We start from the raw sequence: 21,830 nt of genomic DNA on the forward strand, positions 1-21,830 counted from the left end.
GGTGTACCGTATGTAAAATAAAGTGTAATAAAGTGACAAGTGCTTTAAACCACTGGGTGAATAAATAAAAAAAAAGGAATATTATTTATAATAATTTCCTTGAGCTGATGTTGTGGGTGAATTAGCTTAGGTGTTGTGTGTTGCACCCTCATGCTTTTATGGTGAGGAGGGTTTGACCCTCTACAAAAGTGCAGATGTTCTGTGTGGTGAATAGTGGACCCAAAAGTGTAACTTCCGCTCATCAGAGTCCGGCCGCGGGCGTGATGTCACTGCGGGGGTTCCCTTCTCCTCCTTCCCTGGCCGCCGGGCTAATAGGAAAGAGGAGCGGGGCCTCGCGCATGTGCAGTAGGGTTCCCGGCATAAAGCCGAAAGTCTTCACGCAGGGAACCCTACTGCCGACATTGCTGGACTCCAGGACAGGTAAGTGTCCATTTATTAAAAGCCAGCAGCTGTAGTATGTGTAGCTGCTGGCTTTTAATTTTTTTTTCCTGGACCTCCTCTTTAAATGCAATATATAAACACCAAAAACTGTGTGAAAAATCCCAAAGTAATTAACTGTATAACAATATTAACAGTAGTAAATAAATAAAGTGACTTGTGATCAAAAGAAATTGTCCAGTGCAATTGCAGAAATTGGATTGAGTGAAAAATTAACCTTGGTCCTCTTTAAATGGTGTAGGTAAACTTGTGACTTTAGCCGTGCTCTTACAGTGAATGCACTCACCGGATATACTTCCCCACCAGGGGCGCTGCGTGATCACAATGTATGCCACTGTGTAGCACTCTGGCAAAAAGACCTGTATGCAGGGTGTAATTGGCGTTCCCTCAATATTTAATATGCAAGAGAGGAAAAGATGCCCATAGCGTAATCCAGCTTTGAAATTGCTTTATTATTAAAAGGTACTCACATTTTATAACAGTAAACAGAGATGTAATGCCAAACGATAGGTGCCGTGCAGGAAAGCCTATTTTCGGCAAAGTGACGCAATACGTCCTGGAACTCCGCCCTACGTTTCATCACTCTAGACATCATCTGGATCGTCCATATTGCTACACCTTCCGTCTTTTTATAGTGTATGGTGCCCTGGCATATTCGCCCATGTGATTGCGGCGGCCATATTTGGTAGGTTTTTAAAGACCGAAGCCTCTATATACATTATTATTAGTCGCCAGAGACAGGTAACTACAGCGGTCATATTTGGTGTGTTTTTGAAGACCAAAGTCTTTATGTGCATTATTATTAATCACCAAAAGCAAATAGCTCCGGCGGACATTTTCGATGCATTTTTGAAGACCGAAGTCCGTGATGGACTAAGTGTCCTTGATACGAAAGAGCCTATGATGAGCTGGCCGTAATATGTTATGTAAAAAGGGGCTAATTAAAGCTGGGAAATTAGTCTGGTCTTGCCAGGTGAAGCATATTTATTGGGGTACCACACATTATAATCAACCAAAAATATATATTATATATGTTATGTACCGATTATGTTTAAAAATTTAAAAAAACAGTTATTAAAATTAATTTTACCCTACTAACATGAAATGTTTTTATTATTAGATACATATAGTAGGTAGTTGTTTAAATATGAAAAAGGTATGATTTGAGTTTAGACATCATTCAAATGTAGAGGAGGGCAAAGGAAAGGGGGGTTAAGTGTACTATGCCCTTACATACTATATGTTATTCTAAAACACTAAATGCTATAGAACATTAAGGAGTATGATTAATGAAGGTTAAAAAGATGCATACAATTAAAAATTAACATAAATTAAAATTAAATGAAAAATTAAAATAGGCCCCCATAAAAAGACATGGTATTTCACATGTCAAACCATGAGCATATCTTTTACTCAGAATGACCATTAGTGGGACATTTCCTCTTACTTGTTTTTAGCACTATAATGCTAGGAGATTCCCAGATTTCTGTTGCAGATTTCAGTGTTCTTTTGTGGTGCAAACATGGCATCATTCCCTGCCATTTAGGCAGTGCATTCCCTTTTCTATGGATAAGAGAGAATGATTGCTAAAGAACTACTCAGGCCTTGTACACACGATCAGTCCAAAATGATGAAAACGGACTGAAGTTCAGTTTCATCAGTCCGAAACCGACCGTGTGTATGGCCCATTGGACTGTTGTCCTTCAGTCCAAAGTTTTAGGCCTTGTACACACGATCAGTCCAAACTGATGAAAACGGACTGAAGGCTGAAGTCTGATGGTCTGATGGACTGATGGTCTGATGTGCCTACACACCATCAGTTCAAAATCCGATCGAGTCCAACTGAAGGACAAAAGTCTGATGGGCCATACACACGGTAGGTTTGGACTGATGAAACTGAACTTCAGTCCGTTTTCATCAGTTTGGACTGATTGTGTGTACAGGGCCTCAGAACTTGCTTGGACTGATGGACGCCTGACCGATCGGTCAAAACCGATGGTTAGTACGCAAAAGTATTGGTTCAAAACCTACGCATGCTCAGAATCAAGTCGATGCATGCTTGGAAGCATTGAACTTCGTTTTTTTCAGCACGTCGTTGTGTTTTACGTCACCGCGTTGGACTCGATCGGTTTTTGAACTGATGGTGTGTACGCACATCAGACCATCAGTCCGTTTTTCATCAGTTTGGACTGATCGTGTGTACAAGGCCTTAGACTTTCCAATATTTTGTAAATTTGTGGGATACGGCAAACTGTTCTGGCATTTGGAGGAGCCTGTTCTCTATTGAGAGTTGCTTCTATATGAACTGATTGTGGCTAGGCATGCATTACTCAGAAATCCTGGGTTCTCTAAGAGCACCCATGCATTGCTATATGCTGCTGTCCTCCTTGTGATACAGGAGGAGTCTCAATCCACAGATATAACTCCAAAACTTAAGCACACTATATCAGTCCCTATTCACACAGTCCAAACATGACTAGAGTTGCAGATACCTGTGTCAATTATAACAAAAGTTGCCAGCTAGGGTCCTCTTAAAAGTGCCCAGCCTGTTTAGACTTTTCCAGTCCGTGAGTGTCTAAGCCGTCCAGGACACTCCTCCTGATTGGCTGAGACACAGCAGCGGCGCCATTGGCTCCCGTGGCTGTCAATCAAAGTCAGTCAGCCAATCAGGGAAGAGAGGGGGCAGGGCCAGGTCAGGGCTCCGTGTCTGAATAGATACATGGTGCTCTGACTCTGATCGTGTGCCCCCATAGAGAGATGCTTACTGTGGGGGCACTTGATAGGAGGAAGAGGCCAGGAGCAGCAAAGAGGAACCCAAGAAGAGGTGGATCCAGGGTGCTCTGTGCAAAACCAACTGCACAGAGGAGATTAGTATAACATGTTTGTTGTTTTAAAAAAAAAACAGACTTTACATTCACCTTAAATAAGTGAGCAGTCCCTGTACTGGACCCAACTATTTTATGTTTTAAAAAGACTCTGATTCTCACTGTAGAAAACATCCAGTTGTTTAAAGACCCTGTGGATAAAAAGCTGGAGGTCTTTTCTAAGGCTATTCTTATTCCCAGGCCCTGCCCTACAACCTATCATTGTTGGAATGCCCATCTACCAGACCTGGTCCAAGGAATTGTCTCCGGGTCCTGGATCTATCCTAAGGAACCCTTTTGTCCTCCCAACAACTGACACCCTTCCCTTTTGGCCCTACTGTGCTGTGTTGACAGGCTACTGTAGCACTTATTCTATGCCAAATATAGAATCCTCTTTCTTGTAATACACATGCGATTGGCCATCATTGGGGAAAAGAGTACATTTTTGCTCCAGAAAAACAAAGCAAAACCTCAACCTGGAAAAAAACCTTCTACTTGTAAGAGTAAGAACTTTTGTTTCTTTCCGACCTTTAAGTCCAAGGCAAAGCTTAAAACTCAGTTCTGCTATAAATCCTTATCCTCAAATCAACAAACAAGTTTTACTTTCAGTGAGGGGATTCCCCCACTTGTTGGAGTGGGGGGATGTCAGTTGGCCACAAGCTGGAAGTTTGGTCTTTGCCGCTACACAGTTCATGATGTCAAACTTTCCAATGTCCCTGCAAAGATAGGCAGTATCTGGGTCTGGTCTTGGATAAAGTCCTAATAAATATTTTCCTTCCATAGGACAAACTCAAGACCAGCCAGCTTTTTGCTTGTTGTATGAGGCTTCTGGGCATAATAGTGGCCTTTTTGAAAGCAGTTCCATATGCCCAATTTCACTGCAGACATTTGTAATTCTGGCAGTGTGGGATAAGCAGGCTTAGACTCTGGATCATTGCATATTCTGGACCCACAAATTAAGGCTTGCCCTGGCCAGATGGATCATGAGTCCAGTGCTGGAGTCAGGGAAATCTTTAATCCAGTTCATTTGGATGGTTCTCACAATGAATGTTAACCTGTCGAGCTGGGGAAGAGTTTTAGGTATGCTATCTGTGCAAGGAAATTGGACACAGGAAAAAGTCCATCTCCCGATCAGTATCCTGGTGCTCAGGGCCATGAGGTTGTCCTTTCAATGCTGAACTTCTCACTTGTGAAGTCATCTAACCAAAATCTAGTTGGACACTGCCACATCAGTGACTTATATCAGCCATCAAGGAGGAACCAGATGTCTTCTAGCTCAAAGAGTTTAACCTCTGTCTACCATGCATGGTCTGGATCAAGATTTGGCCTTGAGTACCAAGGGTCAAGTCTTGGCGCTAGCAATTCTTTTTCAAAAAACACTTGCCTCTCACTTACATTATTGCTTACATTATTCCTGGTTAGGACAGTTCTTTAGAAACCATCCTTTAAACCTGTCGGGGATATTTCTCTGTCTACTCTTACTCAAAAGGTTGCCTTTCTTGTTGCCATCACTTCCAGGTCAGTTTGTAAGTTGACATCCTTGACCTTTTAAAGAACTATTTTTTGTGCTTCAGAGACTAGGATGTTTTGAGGCCCAATGCCTTTTTTTCCCTTCATGGGGTGGTTTCTTCCTTTTACCTTAACCAGGACATTTTTTACCCTGGACATTGTTGGATGACTGCTCAATGTCATCCAAAGAAGATTTCACTTCATTATATGGATGTGCTTTTCAAGTCTGTCTGTCAGTTACAGTGTCCTTTTAACAGTTGGACTCTTCTTGTCTTTCCTGAAGGTCCATGTAAGAGACAGCCTGCTTCCCATTCTATTTTCGCCAGGTAGATTCAGCAGCACATTATTCATGCCTACAGGTTTAAAGTGGTTCTAAACTCAAAAGGTTTGTACCTTAATTCGTTATCTGCATTAAGGTAGAAAACCTTCCAATGCCTGTTCCCCTTTCCCCCCTTTCTAAACACTTACCATCTCATGATCCAGCTGTCCCCATTTGCAGGGTCATTGCTGTCTTTTCCTGGTTGCAAAGGAGACTCTGAGAGCAGAAGACGACATAGGCTTCTACTGCTGTCAGTCAAATCCTGTGAGGAGTTAGCAGGGAGCGTGGCTGAGCAGCGCTGTGTGTGTGTCGTGCACAGCCCGCCTTGGGAGCTTGTCAGTACAGGTGCCCCCTCAGCACATGGCTTACTGAGGAGGCACCCACAGGAAAGGAGAAGTGGGGAGCGTCAGCACGGAACTTCAGAAGAGGAGGTAAGGGGCTGCTTTGTGCACTGACATATAACGCCATTTCTATTTTCATTTTTTTAAATGCCTTTTATATTCATTTTAAGAACAAGGTTCCACCTGTCCCTGTGAAAGCACTCTCTACTATATCTTTTAGTGCTTCCTGAACATCTGTTTCACAGATTAGCATGACTGCTACCTAGTCATCGATTCACGTTTTGTTAACTTTCACCAGATGGATATTCAGGTTACAGCTGATCATTCTTCAGGCAGCTCTGTAGGCTCGGTCAAGCTTCTTCTGTTAAACCTATGGGTTTTATTTGGCCTGTTAACTTTTTGTTTTCTTTGTTTCCCACCACTTAGACTTGAGTCTTGGAGTGCATTAAAAAGAGGTTGGGGAATCTTAAAAAAAAAAAAAAAAAACACACTTACCTCCATGCTGCATCATTGATGTGATGCTGCAATTATCCCATGTTGCTCCAAACTGGAGACTTAAGTGATCACATGACTGCTGATTGCTCAATTCTTGGTCTGCTCAGAGCGGAAAGCATTGACTGTCCACTCTGCTCCTCCAGTGCTCACTGGAGCGCTGAACTTGGGAGGCGGTGGGCGCAGCTGGCTTCAGCTCTCAACTTCTTGCTGAGAGGCCGAGCCAGCTGTCAGTGAAGCAGCTGTGTGTATCAATAATCATTGGGATCCTTCCATAGCCTGGAGGGGCTCTGCCACATCGACTGCAGGCAATAGCCAGATGTTAGCTGACTCTAGGTAACAGGAATGCAATAGTAAGCGCATTCCTGTGACTAAGGCATAATGGGAGTGGGAGGGTTATACTTTGATGCTTTTACAATTTTGTTTGCCAGTGTCCATTCTCCTGAAGGCCGCAGCATTTTATAATGTACCTGGATGGCTTTATCCTGTGTCACTTAATGAATTTAAAGAAAAGGATTTTATGCTCAAAAATTTTTTTTTTTCATTTTGAATAAATGGTAGAAGGGAGTTTGTTAAAAACTTTGTTTTTTATTGCTGTTTGTATCCCAACTAGGAAGCCTTACCTATTTTGTCCTGATGAACGTTAAAAACGGCACATAAAGTTAACCACAAATCCAAAACTAAATGTATATAGCAATTGAATTACAACCAGGCTCATTTTATTATGAAGACGTTTTTGGAGATGGAGCTAAATCTTCAAATTGACTTTCGCTTGTTTTGGTTTGGCAGTGTGGGGTGTTACGTGTTGCCAGTCAACACACTGTGCCTACATATGAATTTTACAATAGACAGTAGAAAACCTCAAGCTTTATCGACAGAAATCTTAACTTATTTCTATTTCTTTTATGTCAGAAAACCACTGCAGAAATACCTTACAGTGAACATTCTTTAAAGGAAGATTTTATCGGTGATTTAAAAGGTATGCCATTTACTTTAAATATGCTCACTAAACCGTTTTTATCACTAATTACAAGGACAGGCATATCCACATATACAGTATTTATCGGCGTATAACACGCACCCTAACTTTAAGAGGGAAGTTTTAGGAAAAAAACTTTCCACAGCCCCCTGCCTATTACACGCAGGCACAGTTTACCCTCCATTTTCAGGGTAAAAAAGTGAGTGTTATACACCAATAAATACAGTAAATAATCAGAATAATCTTTCTAAACAGGCTTTTCCATGGACCTAACATGCGAGGAAGGTCCTGTCATAAAAAATGTATGATAAAATAGTTTTTAGGGCAGCTCTTAACAGCTTTTTTTATCTTTTACTTTAAATTCAAATATAAATTTTTTGACAATTATATCATTATGCAGCTAGGCTAGGTGTACTTTTGCTTGATGTCCAGTAGCACAATGTGACTTTAAGGCAGCTTCAGACACCTGTTTTAAGTGCTCTTTCCTTCTTCAGTCATATAAAAGTTTATGCTTGTCCAAAAAACATTTATTGTATAAAATATTTTTTTTTTCAGCTTCACAAGAAATATCAGCTCCCCCAGTAGCAACAGAACCTAAAAAGTTTTCATCATTCAAAACCGGTAACTAAAATTGGCACTTATTGTATGTATATGTTTAATGCTTTATCATTTATTTCTAACCTGTACTTTGGGAATGGGTGAGCAGTCCAATAAACAATTGAATGAACTCAGTAATGGCAATTTACCAGTGGACTGGTGATATTTTCATAAATACCCCAGGTTTCCTCTCCTCCTCCTCCTCCTGTGTTTAACTCCCAAACTGCAACTGTCATTTTCACAATAAACAATGCAATTTAAATGCATTTTTGCTGTGAAAATGACAATGGTCCCAAAAATGTGTAAAAATTGTCCGAAGTGTCCGCCATAATGTCGCAGTCACGAAAAAAATCGCTGATCGCCGCCATTAGTAGTAAAAAAATAAATAAAAATAAAAATGCAATAAAACTATCCCCTATTTTGTAAACGCTATAAATTTTGCGCAAACCAACCGATAAACGATTATTGTGATTTTTTTTACCAAACATAGGTAGAAGAATACGTATCGGCCTAAACTGAGGGAAAAAAATGTATATATGTTTTTGGGGGATATTTATTATAGCAAAAAGTAAAAAATATTGATTTTTTTTCAAAATTGTCGCTCTATTTTTGTTTATAGCGCAAAAACTAAAAACCGCAGATGTGATCAAATACCACCAAAAGAAAGCTCTATTTGTGGGGAAAAAAGGACGCCAATTTTGTTTGGGAGCCACGTCGCATGACCGCGCAATTGTCTGTTAAAGCGACGCAGTCCCGAACTGTAAAAACACCTTGGGTCTTTAGGCAGCATATTGGTCCGGTCCTTAAGTGGTTAAACTGGCTTTTTAAAACAACTGTTCATGTCAATGCAAATAAGCTTGTGTTACATCAGGGGTTGACAAATTTGCTTGGAATCTAGGAGCCAGGTAAAAAAGTTAGGAGCCAGAAAACGCGCCCCGTCTCGACGAGCTTGCGCGCAGAAAGCGAACACATGCGTGACCAGCGCCCCCATATGTAAACGGTGTTCAAACCACACACGTGAGGTATCGCCGCGATTGGTAGAGCGAGAGCAATAATTCTAGCCCTAGACCTCCTCTAACTCAAAACATGCAACCTGTAGATTTTTTTTAAACGTCGCCTATGAAGATTTTAAAGGGTAAAAGTTTGTCTGCATTCCACGAGCGGACGCAATTTTGAACCATGACATGTTGGGTATGAATTTACTCGGCGTAACATTATCTTTCATAATATTAAAAAAAAAATGGAGATAACTTTACTATTGTCTTATTTTTTAATTAAAAAAAGTGTAATTTTTTCACCAAAAAAGTGCGCTTGTAAGACCGCTGCGCAAATACGGCATGACAGAAAGTATTGCAACGTTTGCCATTTTATTCTCTAGGGTGTTAGGATAAAAAATATATATAATGTTTGGGGGTTCTAATTAGAGGGAAGAAGATGGCAGTGAAAATAGTGAAAAATGACATTAGAATTGCTGTTTAACTTGTAATGCTTAACTTGTAATACCAACGGCCACCACCAGATGGCGCCAGCTCACATCTGGTGGTAATAACGTGTAATACCAACGGCTCACCACCAGATGGCCCCAGCTCAAAAAAAAAAAAATTTTTTTTTTTTTTTTGCCCCCCCTTCCAAGCCAAGTCGCCAGGGCCCCATTTCTAGTCGCCATGGCGACCTGGCGCCCGGGATTTGTCGAGCCCTGTGTTACATCACTGCTTATATATTGGGTTTTGGTTTTATCGGACCTCATCTGGACACTTGTCAGTAAATGTAGGCAAAAAACAAAATGGTTACAGGGGTGGTTGAGAGGGAATTTAGAATGCTGACTGTCTGTAGCATAAATAAAGCAAGCTTGCAGCCATTTTGAACTTTCAAAAGTACTGTTTGGATGCTATTACTGGTTAGCTAGAAAATCCCCACTGATCTTGGTTTTTATATGGGTAATACAGTAGGGGGTTGGCTTTTCTGATTTTGGTACTGATTGTAGACCTGAGCCTTGTCTAACTTGCTATCCTGCAGGAAAGTGAATGCTTACTTATTGGCCACTGAGGTACTCTTGAAGATGAATGGAATAGGGTTGACAAATAGACCCGGATTAAACCCAACACAAGGGGGATATATAATCATTGGGGGTTGATTTACTAAAACTGGATAGTGCAAAATCGGGTGCAGCTCTGCATAGAAACGAATCAGCTTGCAGGTTTTTTGTTTGTCAAAGCTTAATCGAATTGAAGTTAGAAGCTGATTGCAAAATCTGGTACAGCTGTGCATAGTAGCCAATCAGCTTCTAACTTCAATTCGATTAAGCTTTGACAAAAAAAAAACCTGCAAGCTGATTCGTTTCTATGCAGAGCTGCACCCGATTTTGCACTCTCCAGTTTTAGTAACACAACCCCTTGGTGACAAAGCATAAAATCAGAGGCATTTCTAATACCCCCATTTGCAAGCATTGTGTGGGGGCAAAGGACGTAATGCCTTTAGCAGTAGTTACATTTTGCATTCTAATCATGTCACATGGATGATTAGGTGATTCCCATATGTCCAGGGCCGCATGATTTCTTATTCGTGAGGGTGATTTATGACGGTTTTTTTCATCCTGACTGGAGTTTGTCTTGAAGTGCCATTGATTAAAAGTTCACAAGTTTACCATTATAGCTTTGTTAACAAATCTAATTCACAACTTATTACTTGCTCTTTTCTACTTGGTAACTCTTAGGCCCCGTACACACGGCCGAGGAACTCGACGTGCCAAACACATCGAGTTCCTCGGCGTGTTCAGTCCTGGAGCCGCCGAGGAGCTCGGCGGGCCGAGTTCTCCCATAGAACAACGAGGAAATAGAGAACATGTTCTCTATTTCCTCGCCGAGGTCCTCGTCGGCTTCCTCGGCCGAAAGTGTACACACGGCCGGGTTTCTCGGCAGAATTCAGCTCTGAACCGAGTTTCTGGCTGAATTCTGCCGAGAAACTCGGTCGTGTGTACGGGGCCTTAGAAGGTTGTGATTTTCTTACAATGTAACAGATTTGTTTTTGCAATCTAATCCTATATTTTATATCAAAAAGTAGTGAGAAATTCCTAGTAATATGTTTCATTATTCCTTAAAATGTTTTGACAACAAGGAATATCAATTTTAAGGTCATGTGAGTTAAACAGATATTTGACTAATGAGTATATACTGTATGTGTAGACTAGCTTTGTTTAAATAACCCACTTACTCTTAAAATGTACATTGGGATTTAGGTTATAATCTCCTAAATCCATCTTTATCTTCCAATGTAATTATACAGTATTAATGAGATTCTAATAATCTCTAAGTATACTTTCTAAGTGGACACACTGCTTTTTATTTATTTATATTTGATGTAGGGTTTGGAAGGGCATCTTAACTTCTACAAATCTATTTGAACGGTCACAATTATTAAACTTAATTTGTGATTTGTTAACCTTTACAATTGCTCAAATCACTATTATATTGTTTTGTGCTTTAGCTAAGTTACAAACATCGTCCTGTAATAAACTAAAAATGCTTCAGAATGGGTGGCTACAGATGGGTAGATGTTTCATCAAGAAAGATCACCGCTCTCTTGCCATGTCCAGCTCAGCTGACATACAAGTTTTAAGCACTTTGTATCCTTGCTTGCATGGAAATGAAATGATTGGTTCCGGCATGCACAGAGAAGTCTTTTTTTATAAATATGTGGAAGTTTTTTAAGTGATTGCACACCTCAGACATGAAATATGAACAAAGCATATGCTTCTATACTGTGTACCTGTCTCAAATAAAAGCACTAAGTCTAATTTCTGTCTGCTGCTCTGTTCCTCTGCTATCAGCATGAGTCACTTCTGTCAATTTTTTCACTAAGAGTAAAAAGGGGAGGGACCTCCAGCTGATTGGCAGCCTCAGCTCTGTTTCTGCGATTGGGTTGATCAGCTCTAAGATATCACCTCACTGAGCTCTGCAGAGTGTAACTTCAGCTCTCCACCCACTTTTTTCTGACCTCTCAGACATGCTTAAAAAATTCAGTATTTTGAATGGATGTAGAGAAGAGAAGACTGCAGATAGACAGATACACCTTATGTAGGAGGATTTGTTTTATCCCTGTGTATCACCTGTGAATAGTCCCTTCACTGGGTATATGTAAGGGTTTACAACCACTGTAAAGTAAAACCAGACACAGTCCAAAGATCACTAAACCGATTGTAGGTAAAATAAATCAGTCACAAACATACAAGGGTTTTTGTTTACAGAGACATGATTAGACATTTGCCAGATCCCTGGTTCACTTGTCATGCACAGCCATTATTTACTGCAATTCAAGCAAGAATCCAGACCCAATATCACTGGTTTATATCTGCCTTATCAGCACAAAACAATAATAAAAACACATTTCCAGACCAAGCAACTGATGTCTTCATGCATGGAGGTCCTTGATATTATTATTTAGTTTGTACACTATTAGACAACTTAGCAACAGTTTTAGTATTGTGTAGTGATTATATGGTACACACAGACCTAATAAGGGGTGCCTTGTTGAGATTTCCTGATTACCAGTCCAGAAAAGCTGATCTGAGCTAGAGAGCTTAACCATGTTTACTTTAACCTGTAATACAAAAATGCAGATTGGACTGCATATCCATTTTCCTGAAAATCTCTTCATTGGTATTTCTGTGCTGGATGGACTCCACAATTGGGAGAGTTACCTGGGAGCTGACATCCATTATCACATGCTAGTTGTGTATTTTCTAGAATTTATATGCAGATAGTGTTTGTGCTCTATACTGTTTAGGCGATTGCATTGCTTATGCAGGTTTGTTGATTGGCAAATATGTAGCTGCTGCTATGATAATATACATATAATTTTCAGGAGTCATACACAACTCATACTTCAAGGTAAAAATGAATCTATTGGTTGTATTTTTTTAACCAATCATATTGTTTTTTGAAAAAAGAGCAGTGCCAGGGTAGTCTGCTCCTTTTCTTTTACAAGTGAGATCTCGCAGTAGGAGTGTGCAGGTTCTTGGCACAAATGCTCACTTAATAGCCAGATCATGTTTGTACTTCTGCCCACAATCTATTTTTTTTCTTTTTTTCACTGTTACTGCCATGTAATGGATTCTTGAAAAATAAGTGATTAACAAATCTGATTTAGCTCTTGGCCATCGTTCAAGATGAATAATTCGATGAGCATATAATACATTTACAGGTGATTGCTGCAGAGAAGTATCAGCAGGGTATATAATCTGCTAAGTACATAATACTAGTTCTCACATATGCATTTATATTCTACTTTTAGAAATGGCATACCAAGTACCAATAATGAATAATATCGAAAAATCTTTTTTTCTTTTTTTTTTCTTTCAACAGCAGGACAATTAACTAAAAATGTGTTGCCTGCCTGTGTATGCCCCAGTAAAGCTGGTAATAAGCAGTGATTTCAGCACATGCAGAAAATAGGTCATGCCAATGGCAATTGTAATGACTTCTGTTTCATTTTGCAGGCAGGCAATACCTTCACAGTAAGAAGATTAGATTAACTGCGTGCACTAATTCTTGTGCTAATTCATTTTTTAGATTCAGATAAGCTACCAAGTATTTAAATTCTTTGGTTTACTGAGAGGATTACTTCTAGTTCCCTAAACCATATAACCCGATATTTGTTAGCAGTGTAGTTGATTTGAGCATTGTGTGTGAAAGGTGGGTAGTATATGGGTTAAGAAACTACTGACAGTGAGTGCTGACAGTTGGCAAAAGGTCACTGAGAATTTTCAGCCTAGCAGTTTTTAAAATGATGACAAGCTCTGTATAGGCAAAGTCACAGAATTCAGTAGACTAGAGCCATGGGCAACATCTGACAACAGGCAAGACAGATGCAGAGCTACGTAAGTCCTTAGACAGATGGCCCTGCTCAAACAGCATACAGTAACAGATTTAGTAGACTGATGCCCAGGTCAAATACAGAACGGGTTCTGTGTTCCAGACAGGTAAAATAAGCAATGATGAACAAGAGCAGAGTAAGGGGCATATGAGCACCATAGACACAGACAACTGGAGGACAACTGCAGTTCAAATTTCCAATGCATAAACAACCAGACAAGTCAAAGATAGTCAGACTTCTAACTATTGCATTGGCAAATGGACAAACCTGTTGATCAAGCAAAGGCTGAATTCCCAGCATTGGCGTTTGCGACACTCTTGATTCTCAGCGACTCTTGAACCAAAGTCAGGTAGTTCTAAAATACTCTACTTTTACATCAAAAATAATGCGCCAAATTTAAAATAAAATATCAATGGTTCATATCTTAAGAAAGTCAAGCTAATAAAAACCAACTTTCTTTTGGCGTACAGAGAGAAACTGGCAAACACAGATTTTGCGAAAGTGTCTAGACTGGTACATGGATTCTGCACCATTTTTAGAATGCATGAGAGATGCCTATGCAAAATCTGTCTGTGGCAGTCGTTATGAATTCTAGGGATTGGGGAGAATTTAATAAAGCTGTTGCGACACTTTTCTGGTGCTAATCCCACTTGGTGTATTGAGCCAAATTCATGAAGCATCTTTAACACTTTTGGTTCGAACAGTGACTATTGCACCAAAGTCAGGTAGTTCTAAAACGCACCATTTTTACAATGTGGTGCAATGAATATGCCAAATTCAAAATATGTATAACATACCAGCAGTTTCTATCTTATGAAAGTGGAACTAATTAAGGCCAACTCTCTCTAGGCGTACATAGAGAGAAACTGGTGCAGAAAGGTTTTGAGAAGGTGTCTCTTGTGCATTCTAAAAGTGATGCGGCATGCGCCAAAATCAAGTACAAGTTCTAGGCAGGTACATGAATTTGGCATATGGTGTATCCCTTCTAGAATGAATAAGGGACACTTCCCAAAATCTGTTTGTACCAGTCATTATCAATTCCAAGTGTTTGTGGCATACTTCTCAAAATTTCAAGAAGTTTCTTACTTTTTTTGGCCTCGGGTGCTCATTTGTTTTAATGTTTGACATACTGAATTATTTTGTAGCCTTTGCATATATTTTCAACAAAGTAAAGGGACACTTAATTATAGAAATGTTTTGTCATGTTCCATAAATTTCAAACCACCTGTGAACAAATAAGCCTGCATAAACCCCAAAAAATTACTAATGATCACAAATTTAGTCAAATTTAGCATGTATGTGTATGAAGTCATCATGTTTTTTTTTTCTCCTTTTTTCACTCAGCTGTTCACCAGGACTCATATACACCTAAAACAAGGCCACGATCTAGGTAACACTTGCCTAACTATTTATTAGAATGATGATAAATTATATATTTGTTTAGCACTTTTCAAAATGAAATGTGCCCTACAATAACATTAGTGTTATTAAAAGCTATGGTATACCGCGCTGTCTCAAGCTAACTCTAGGGGGCACTGCTGCAAGACACCTGTGAATCTAATTCAAAGAAACGTATGAAAAATGTAAATAAGGATGTGGTGTCTGCGCTGTGAAGGAACAAAAGGAAATAGATGGCTGTCCTGCAGCCAATAAAGGTGATATAGAAGCATGAAAATAAAATAAAAAGATCTACTGCAATAAAGCTGTAAAACAAATGCCAAAGTGGATATGTAATAAATCAGTGGGTCAGTACAAACACATGTGTGAAGCTATGACCAGTGCATGTGATACACAGTCCAAATACAGTAAAAAAAAAACACAATAGAAATCCAAAACTTGCTGAGACAAATTTCTATGAATTCTTGTGTGATAGTGTGTCCCACCACCAGTGAATAAAGTGTTGTATACACACACTGCCTATGAACTTCTTCGGTTATACACCTCTGTGTCTGCAAGCAGCTCACCTCACTGCTGTAAGATACACAGCAAACGCAGATCACAGGGTGTAGACAAGGATGATATAAATTACACAATGTGGTAGTCTCCTTTCTGTTGCTGCAGTCCTCTCATAAGCAGGTGTACGCCATACATGGGGATGGTCACAGAACCAAAACGGAACAGATAACAGTCCCACACAGTACTCACTTGTATAAAATTGCCCACGCTCATTTTATACAAGTGAGTGCAACTGTGTGGGACCATTACCTGTTCCGTTTTGGTTCTGTGACCGAGGTGCGCAGACACCACATCCTTATTTACATTAAAAGCAATGACATAAAAATCACTTTTAAACTGTCTACAAGGGAATTCAGAATGGTGGATCCATGATAACAAAAAAGGATAAATGGGAGGTTCGGGACTTTCAATGAGGTGCATATGTAGTGCACCTCCATCCCTGATTCAAAAAATTGGAAGGGGGAAATTTGGGACTTTGAGTGAGGCTGCAGACATGGTGCAGGTAAAAAAGGTACATATTTATTGAACATAAAAATGCATAGCATACATCAAAACCAGAGAACATGTAAGAGGAACGATCATTTCAAATAAATGTAATTTCATAATACTTGCCAAACACATAAATATGTGCATGTGCAGTAAAAGCATCAAGGATACAACAGTGCATAGCCAGGCGCTACATGATAATCTGTATTGATTGGTAGATACATTGAATGAATATGCATATGTACGGATGTCATATTGACAGCAATAGTGAGAAAGAGAAAGATAAAAATAAAAAAAACAGTAAAAAACATGGAGAGTGCAGTTGATAAAATCAGATATGTTACATCCATGGTAGCCCGACGCGTTTCGTGTATGTAAAACACTCTTCAGGGGTGGATGCTTGGAGTATCTAAAAAACATATATAGGGACAGATCCACAGACAGAGTACGCCGGCTTCTGGCTTCTGGGTTACATCCGACAGGTGTACGCCTTCGGATCTAAGATGCAATTCTTCGCCGTCCGCTGGGTGGCGTTCACGTCATTTTCCGCGTCGGGTATGCAAATTAGCTATTTCCGACGATCCACGAACGTACGAGCGGCCGGCGCATTTTTTTACGTCGTCTGTAGTCGGCTTTTTCCGGCGTATAGTTAAAGCTGCTATTTCGTCGCGTATAGTTAGATTTGCCATGTTAAGTATGGCCGTCGTTCCCGCGTCGAAATTTGAATTTTTTATTTTTTTTGCGTAAGTCGTCCGTGAATCGGAATGTACGTAAGTCACGTCTAAGTTTAAAAAATTACGTCCTTGCGACGTCATTTCGCGCAATGCACGGCGGGAAATTTAGAAACGGAGCATGCGCAGTTTATTCGGCGCGGGGATACGCGCCATTTAAATGAATCACGCCCCCTAATCGCCGATTTGAATTCCGCCGCCAGAGATACACTACGCCGCCGTAACTTATGGCGCAAAATCTTTAAGGATTCGAAATTACGCCAGGTAAGGTACAGCGGCGTAGTGTATCTCTGATACGCTGCGCCGATCTATTTCTCTGTGGATCTGCCCCATAATGTAATAAGATAAAATAGATTGATATAGTAGGTGATCACAGTAGGTTAGAGATGGAACAGAAATGTCTACCTTGAGTACTCGCATGGATTCTTGGGTAAGTATGCCCCCAGCCTGTGTGCGCTGCATGTCGCCTCAGCTCCCTTGGCGGACCTACTTTTGGCCATGGCTCTATACCCACCGCATCCACTTACCTAAGAATCCATGTGAGTACTCAAGTTGGACATTTCTGTTCCATCTCTAACCTACTGTGATCACCTACTATATCAATCTATTTTATCTTATTACATTATATATGTTTTTTAGATGCTCCAAGCATCCGCCCCTGAAGAGTGTTTTACATACACGTAACACGTTGGGCTACCATGGATGTAACATATTTAATTTGATCAACTGTACTCTCCATGTTTTTTACTGGTTTTTGTATTTTTATCTTTCTCGCTATTTTGCAAAGAAGAATGGCCAAAAATGTCACTCTCTAGATGTGCAAAGCTGGTAGAGACATCCCCAAAAAGACTTGCAGCTGTAATTGCAGTGAAAGGCGGTTCTACAAAGTATTGACTCAGGGGGGCTGACTACAAATGCACCCCACATTTTTCAGATATTTATTTGTAAAAAAAAAATGTTGAAAACCTTTTATCATTTTCCTTCCACTTCACAATTATGTGCCACTTTGTGTTATTCTATCACATAAAATCCCAAAAAATATATATTTACGTTTTTAGTTAGTAACATGACAAAATGTGGAAAATTAAAGGGTATGAATACCTTTTCAAGGCACTGTATTTGTAGAAATTGTTTTACAATGTACAATTACAATTTCAACAAAACTAAAGAGTACAAGCTTGTACCAAAATGTACTGTAATTAGAGCAGCAAGACATTTTCCCGAAGCAGTGTTGACAAAGCCAAATAACAGCAGCTAAAGGGCTTACATTTAAAACATTCCAGCTCTAATAAGTGAACAGCACAAAGCTTTACTGTTGATATAAGGTATCCCTTTTCAAGCTCGGCCTAGGCAAAATTAAAAGAAGGATTACGTTAAAAACTGTTGGACTAAAATACAGTATAGGCAAAAACCAGCACCAGAATATTCATGGCAAATATTATTGGCCTTTTATACTTTGTTGAATTCGGTCGATAGGTAAAATTGATGTTTTATGTGAAAATAATTAAATCCTTACTACTGTTTATGTTTTAAATAATTTACTCAAAATATGTTGGACATAGTATTTTATGTGTTGTGGCTCATACAGCTATATTATGCTTCCTGGCACAATTAATATAAAAAATTAATAAAATGTTAGCTTGGTCAGCAGAAACTCTTCTCATTGTCATCTTGTCTGTTCTACGTTGTAGTATAGAAAAAATATATAGGGAATAGAATGGATTTTTATTTACTGTATAGCTACCAGTTGATAACATGATGAATTGCATATTTTGCTAGTTAAAGTATGTAAACCCAATCATTTATTTTTATATATACTTTAACATGTAGTTGAAAATTCCAGTATAATTTTCAATATTTTTTAAATCCATTTTTCAATAAAAATAATATCTGCTATGATGGCCTTTCTTCGGGCACTTCATGTCATCTTATAGGGTGACAATGCTCTGTCCCCGTCCCCTAATGGTGCTTCTATTTTCTTACCCAGTCACATGGGTCTCTGATGCAGATTAAAAGTGGAAGTTTTGAAACAAATTTTGTTGACATAGGGGGTTATTTACTAAAGGCAAATCCACTTTGTACTACAAGTGCAAACTACAAGTGCAGAGTGCACTTGAAATTTCACTGGAAGTGCACTCACTGTAGACCTGAGGGTGACAGACAAGGAAAATAAAAAAACAGCATTTTAGCTTGCACATGATTTGGATGATAAAATCAGCAGAGCTTCCTCTCATTTCAGATCTTCCCCTCAGATTTACAGCGACTGCACTTCCAAGTGCACTTTCAGTGCAATTTCAAGTGCACTTTGCACTTGTAGTGCAAAGTGGATTTTCCTTTCGTAAATAACCCCCATTGTCTGCCATCAGGAAACTCACCCGAATAAATCCCATGCAACTATTGCCAGGGTGCATGTAAAGAGACTGACAAACATGGCAATAATTCAGATCTCCATACAAAACTATACTGTTCATATTGGTAGGTGGTGATGGGGGCAGGGTGTGTTTTCCGACGTGTAAACTATGTCCAATAGTGGTCACAAGGGACTGGGTCCATTGCTGCTGATAATTTTACATGAAATGGTGTAATTATGCTGAGGAGTTCAGATAGAAAGAATGGTGCAGTGAAAGGTGAAATATGGCAAAGAAAGAACATAATGGACAGCTGTGCTTGAAATGAAATCATAATATAGATGTTCTCTGAGTGCCAGGTGAGGATCAATTGACTACATAACACCATGACAAGAGGACAAGTACATATTCTGCATCAGTCAGTACAAATGAGCACCATCAAGTGAGAGTCAAACTGATTAATTCATTTAGGTTTTATAGCAATGTGTGTCTAGGTCTGTAGGGGCAAAATTCGGAAGCTGCTTTTCGCATAATCATTTTTTTTTTTCACATATTACAATATACTCAATGTGTTTCTTTCAGGTCATATTCCAGCACATCTATAGAGGAAACTATGAAGAAAGTAGAGGAACCTCCCACACCACCACCAAGACCTCAGAAAACCCATTCCAGAGCTTCATCACTGGACTTAAGCAGAATCATACAACAACATTCCCCAGGTTATCACTCATCGATTATGTCTCTATAATTGGAGGATGCTGCTTACCATATAAAACAGAAACATGTTAAATATTTTTACTCCTTTCTCAATGTACTAATCTTGCTAGATATGACTAACACAGTCATTTGATCAATTGATTCAGCTGAGTCACTGTGACCTTGCCCTTATTCCTGGTGTCCTTAGTTATATGGTATAGTCCATCTTTCAAGAGCTCATAAATGCTTCCATTCCTACCAATCTATTTTTGGTAAATTACTCTCCAACAGATAATAGGGTAGTCTGTTTTGTTTGATTATTTAAATTGCCCAAAATTTTAAAGCAAGATTTGGTCTAAAGGATTTTACCTCTACACAGCCAACTGTGATCACAGCAGATTGTACTGTTAGCTAGCAGATATTCTTATATCAAGCAGTCAGACAAAATTGCACTGTAATTTGCTTTGTAGAAATCAGTAGTTAGCTCTAATTCACCTTCAATTACCATAATTAGAAAGTGCTGAGTAAAAATAAAAATCTATACTGCAGTATGCACATCCACAAAAAAAAAAACATGGTGTGGATTATCTATAGCATTATACTATAGTTTGCATTGTGTAAGATACAGCCAACAGAATGGCTTGGGTTTCTATGGGTTTTCTTTACCTTACATTTCATGTTATAGGTTTATGTTATATTTTGGATCTAGTTCAGATTTATTTATTTTTTTTAAGGGAAAAGCGCCAACTTTTTTTAAAGGTAAATTTTAATTTTTTTAACGTACAAAACAAACAGTACAACAAACACATATACTGAGCGAACATCGCCCATTACATTATTTTACAAAACTCTGGTAGCTGGTACACATTGAGCACATTCATAGAACATACAGAGAATAGGGGGAGGGAACAAATAAATCATCAATTTACTCACTTAGGTCTACTCAACGGGCATAGGTATCAGTCATCAGTCAAAGTTCAAGGACCAGGTGGTATGGTGCTTTCAGAATCAACCCAAGAGCCCCAAACCTTCAAGAATTGTTTTGGGCAACCTTCTGTCCTCATATGTCAACTTATACAGCGGTATAGCATGATTGATTGTGGTGAGCCAGAAGGCAATGGTAGGTAAGGATGGAGACTTTCAATGGAAGGTTATAGACTTCTTAGCATAGAACAATACTATCCGCAGGAAGGTTCTGGAAACTGAAGGGTGTCCTTGGCAATCCTGACTGCCCCCCCCCCCACAAAAAGGAGGTGAGGATGGAGTCTATCTCTTTAAATTTATTTTTGGTGACATACACTGGCGAATTACCCAAAACATACAGAAATCGTGGCAATAAAATCTTCTTAAAAATATTAATCCTACCCAGTAGTGTAAGTGGAAGATTAGCCCAGGTTTTGAAGGTGGTTTTCATGCGCCCTATGAGGGGATCTAAATTAGTTTTAATGTAAGAGGCCATATGGGATGTTGTATAATGACTCCTAAGTTTTGGAAGGAGCTTCTGGTTCTATCGCCAGCGCAAAGAGCAGCAGCGACAGAGGACACCCCTGTCTGGTGCCTCTCTTTATCGGAAAGGGATCAGATATGACTGCATTCACTCTGAGTCTAGCAGTGGGCTTCGAGTACAGCAGTTGCACCCACCTGATAAAGGTATCGCTGAATCCAGACTTCGCCAGGACCTCCAGCAGGTAAGGCCATTCGACCGAGTCGAATGCCTTATGTGCATCTAAAGACCGAACGGCCCTGGACCCCATCTCTTCATGGGTGGCCTGCAGATTTGTGAATAATCTACGTAGATTGATGGAGGTCATCAAACATTAACGATCTTTTTACTTTTGAGTTAAGCCCCCGTACATTCCACGACACCAAACGCAATCTAGACATGAGAGAGCGTAAAGCGTATGGCTGGAGGAACCCATTCCCCGTCGCCCACCGGAAGTAACCAGAACTTGCCCCCCAGCGAACAATGAGGGATATGTACACTAAGGAGCAAGTTAGAAACATATGACAATGTTCCAGCAATACAAAATATCAGGTGCAAAATAGCAAGGCCGTCTAGTCCAGCCCATAGATAGACATGCAACAACAAGTACCAGTATTTCAGACAGAGTACAAAAAATACAAAAATAGTCCCGAACAAAAGTCCCCGAACAGCCCAACCTACCCTAACCCTCCCGGCATCCAAACCCAAACATATGAGAGC

General features: G+C 39.6%; 1 protein-coding gene across 3 annotated transcripts in view; it reads left to right on the forward strand.

Annotated features, from left to right (window-relative positions):
* The window catches only part of REPS2 (RALBP1 associated Eps domain containing 2), a 192,141-nt gene that overhangs the window by 103,470 nt on the left and 66,841 nt on the right, over positions 1 to 21,830 (forward strand). For all 3 annotated transcript variants that reach the window (XM_040336880.1, XM_040336878.1, XM_040336879.1), the window contains exons 11-14: positions 6,876 to 6,942; positions 7,498 to 7,563; positions 14,755 to 14,800; positions 19,514 to 19,650. In XM_040336880.1, the coding sequence (XP_040192814.1) occupies positions 6,876 to 6,942; positions 7,498 to 7,563; positions 14,755 to 14,800; positions 19,514 to 19,650 (316 nt within the window). The remainder of the gene's footprint in view (positions 1 to 6,875; positions 6,943 to 7,497; positions 7,564 to 14,754; positions 14,801 to 19,513; positions 19,651 to 21,830) is intronic.

This window comes from Rana temporaria, chromosome 2 (genome assembly GCF_905171775.1).
Source record: "Rana temporaria chromosome 2, aRanTem1.1, whole genome shotgun sequence".
Lineage (NCBI taxonomy): Eukaryota > Metazoa > Chordata > Amphibia > Anura > Ranidae > Rana > Rana temporaria.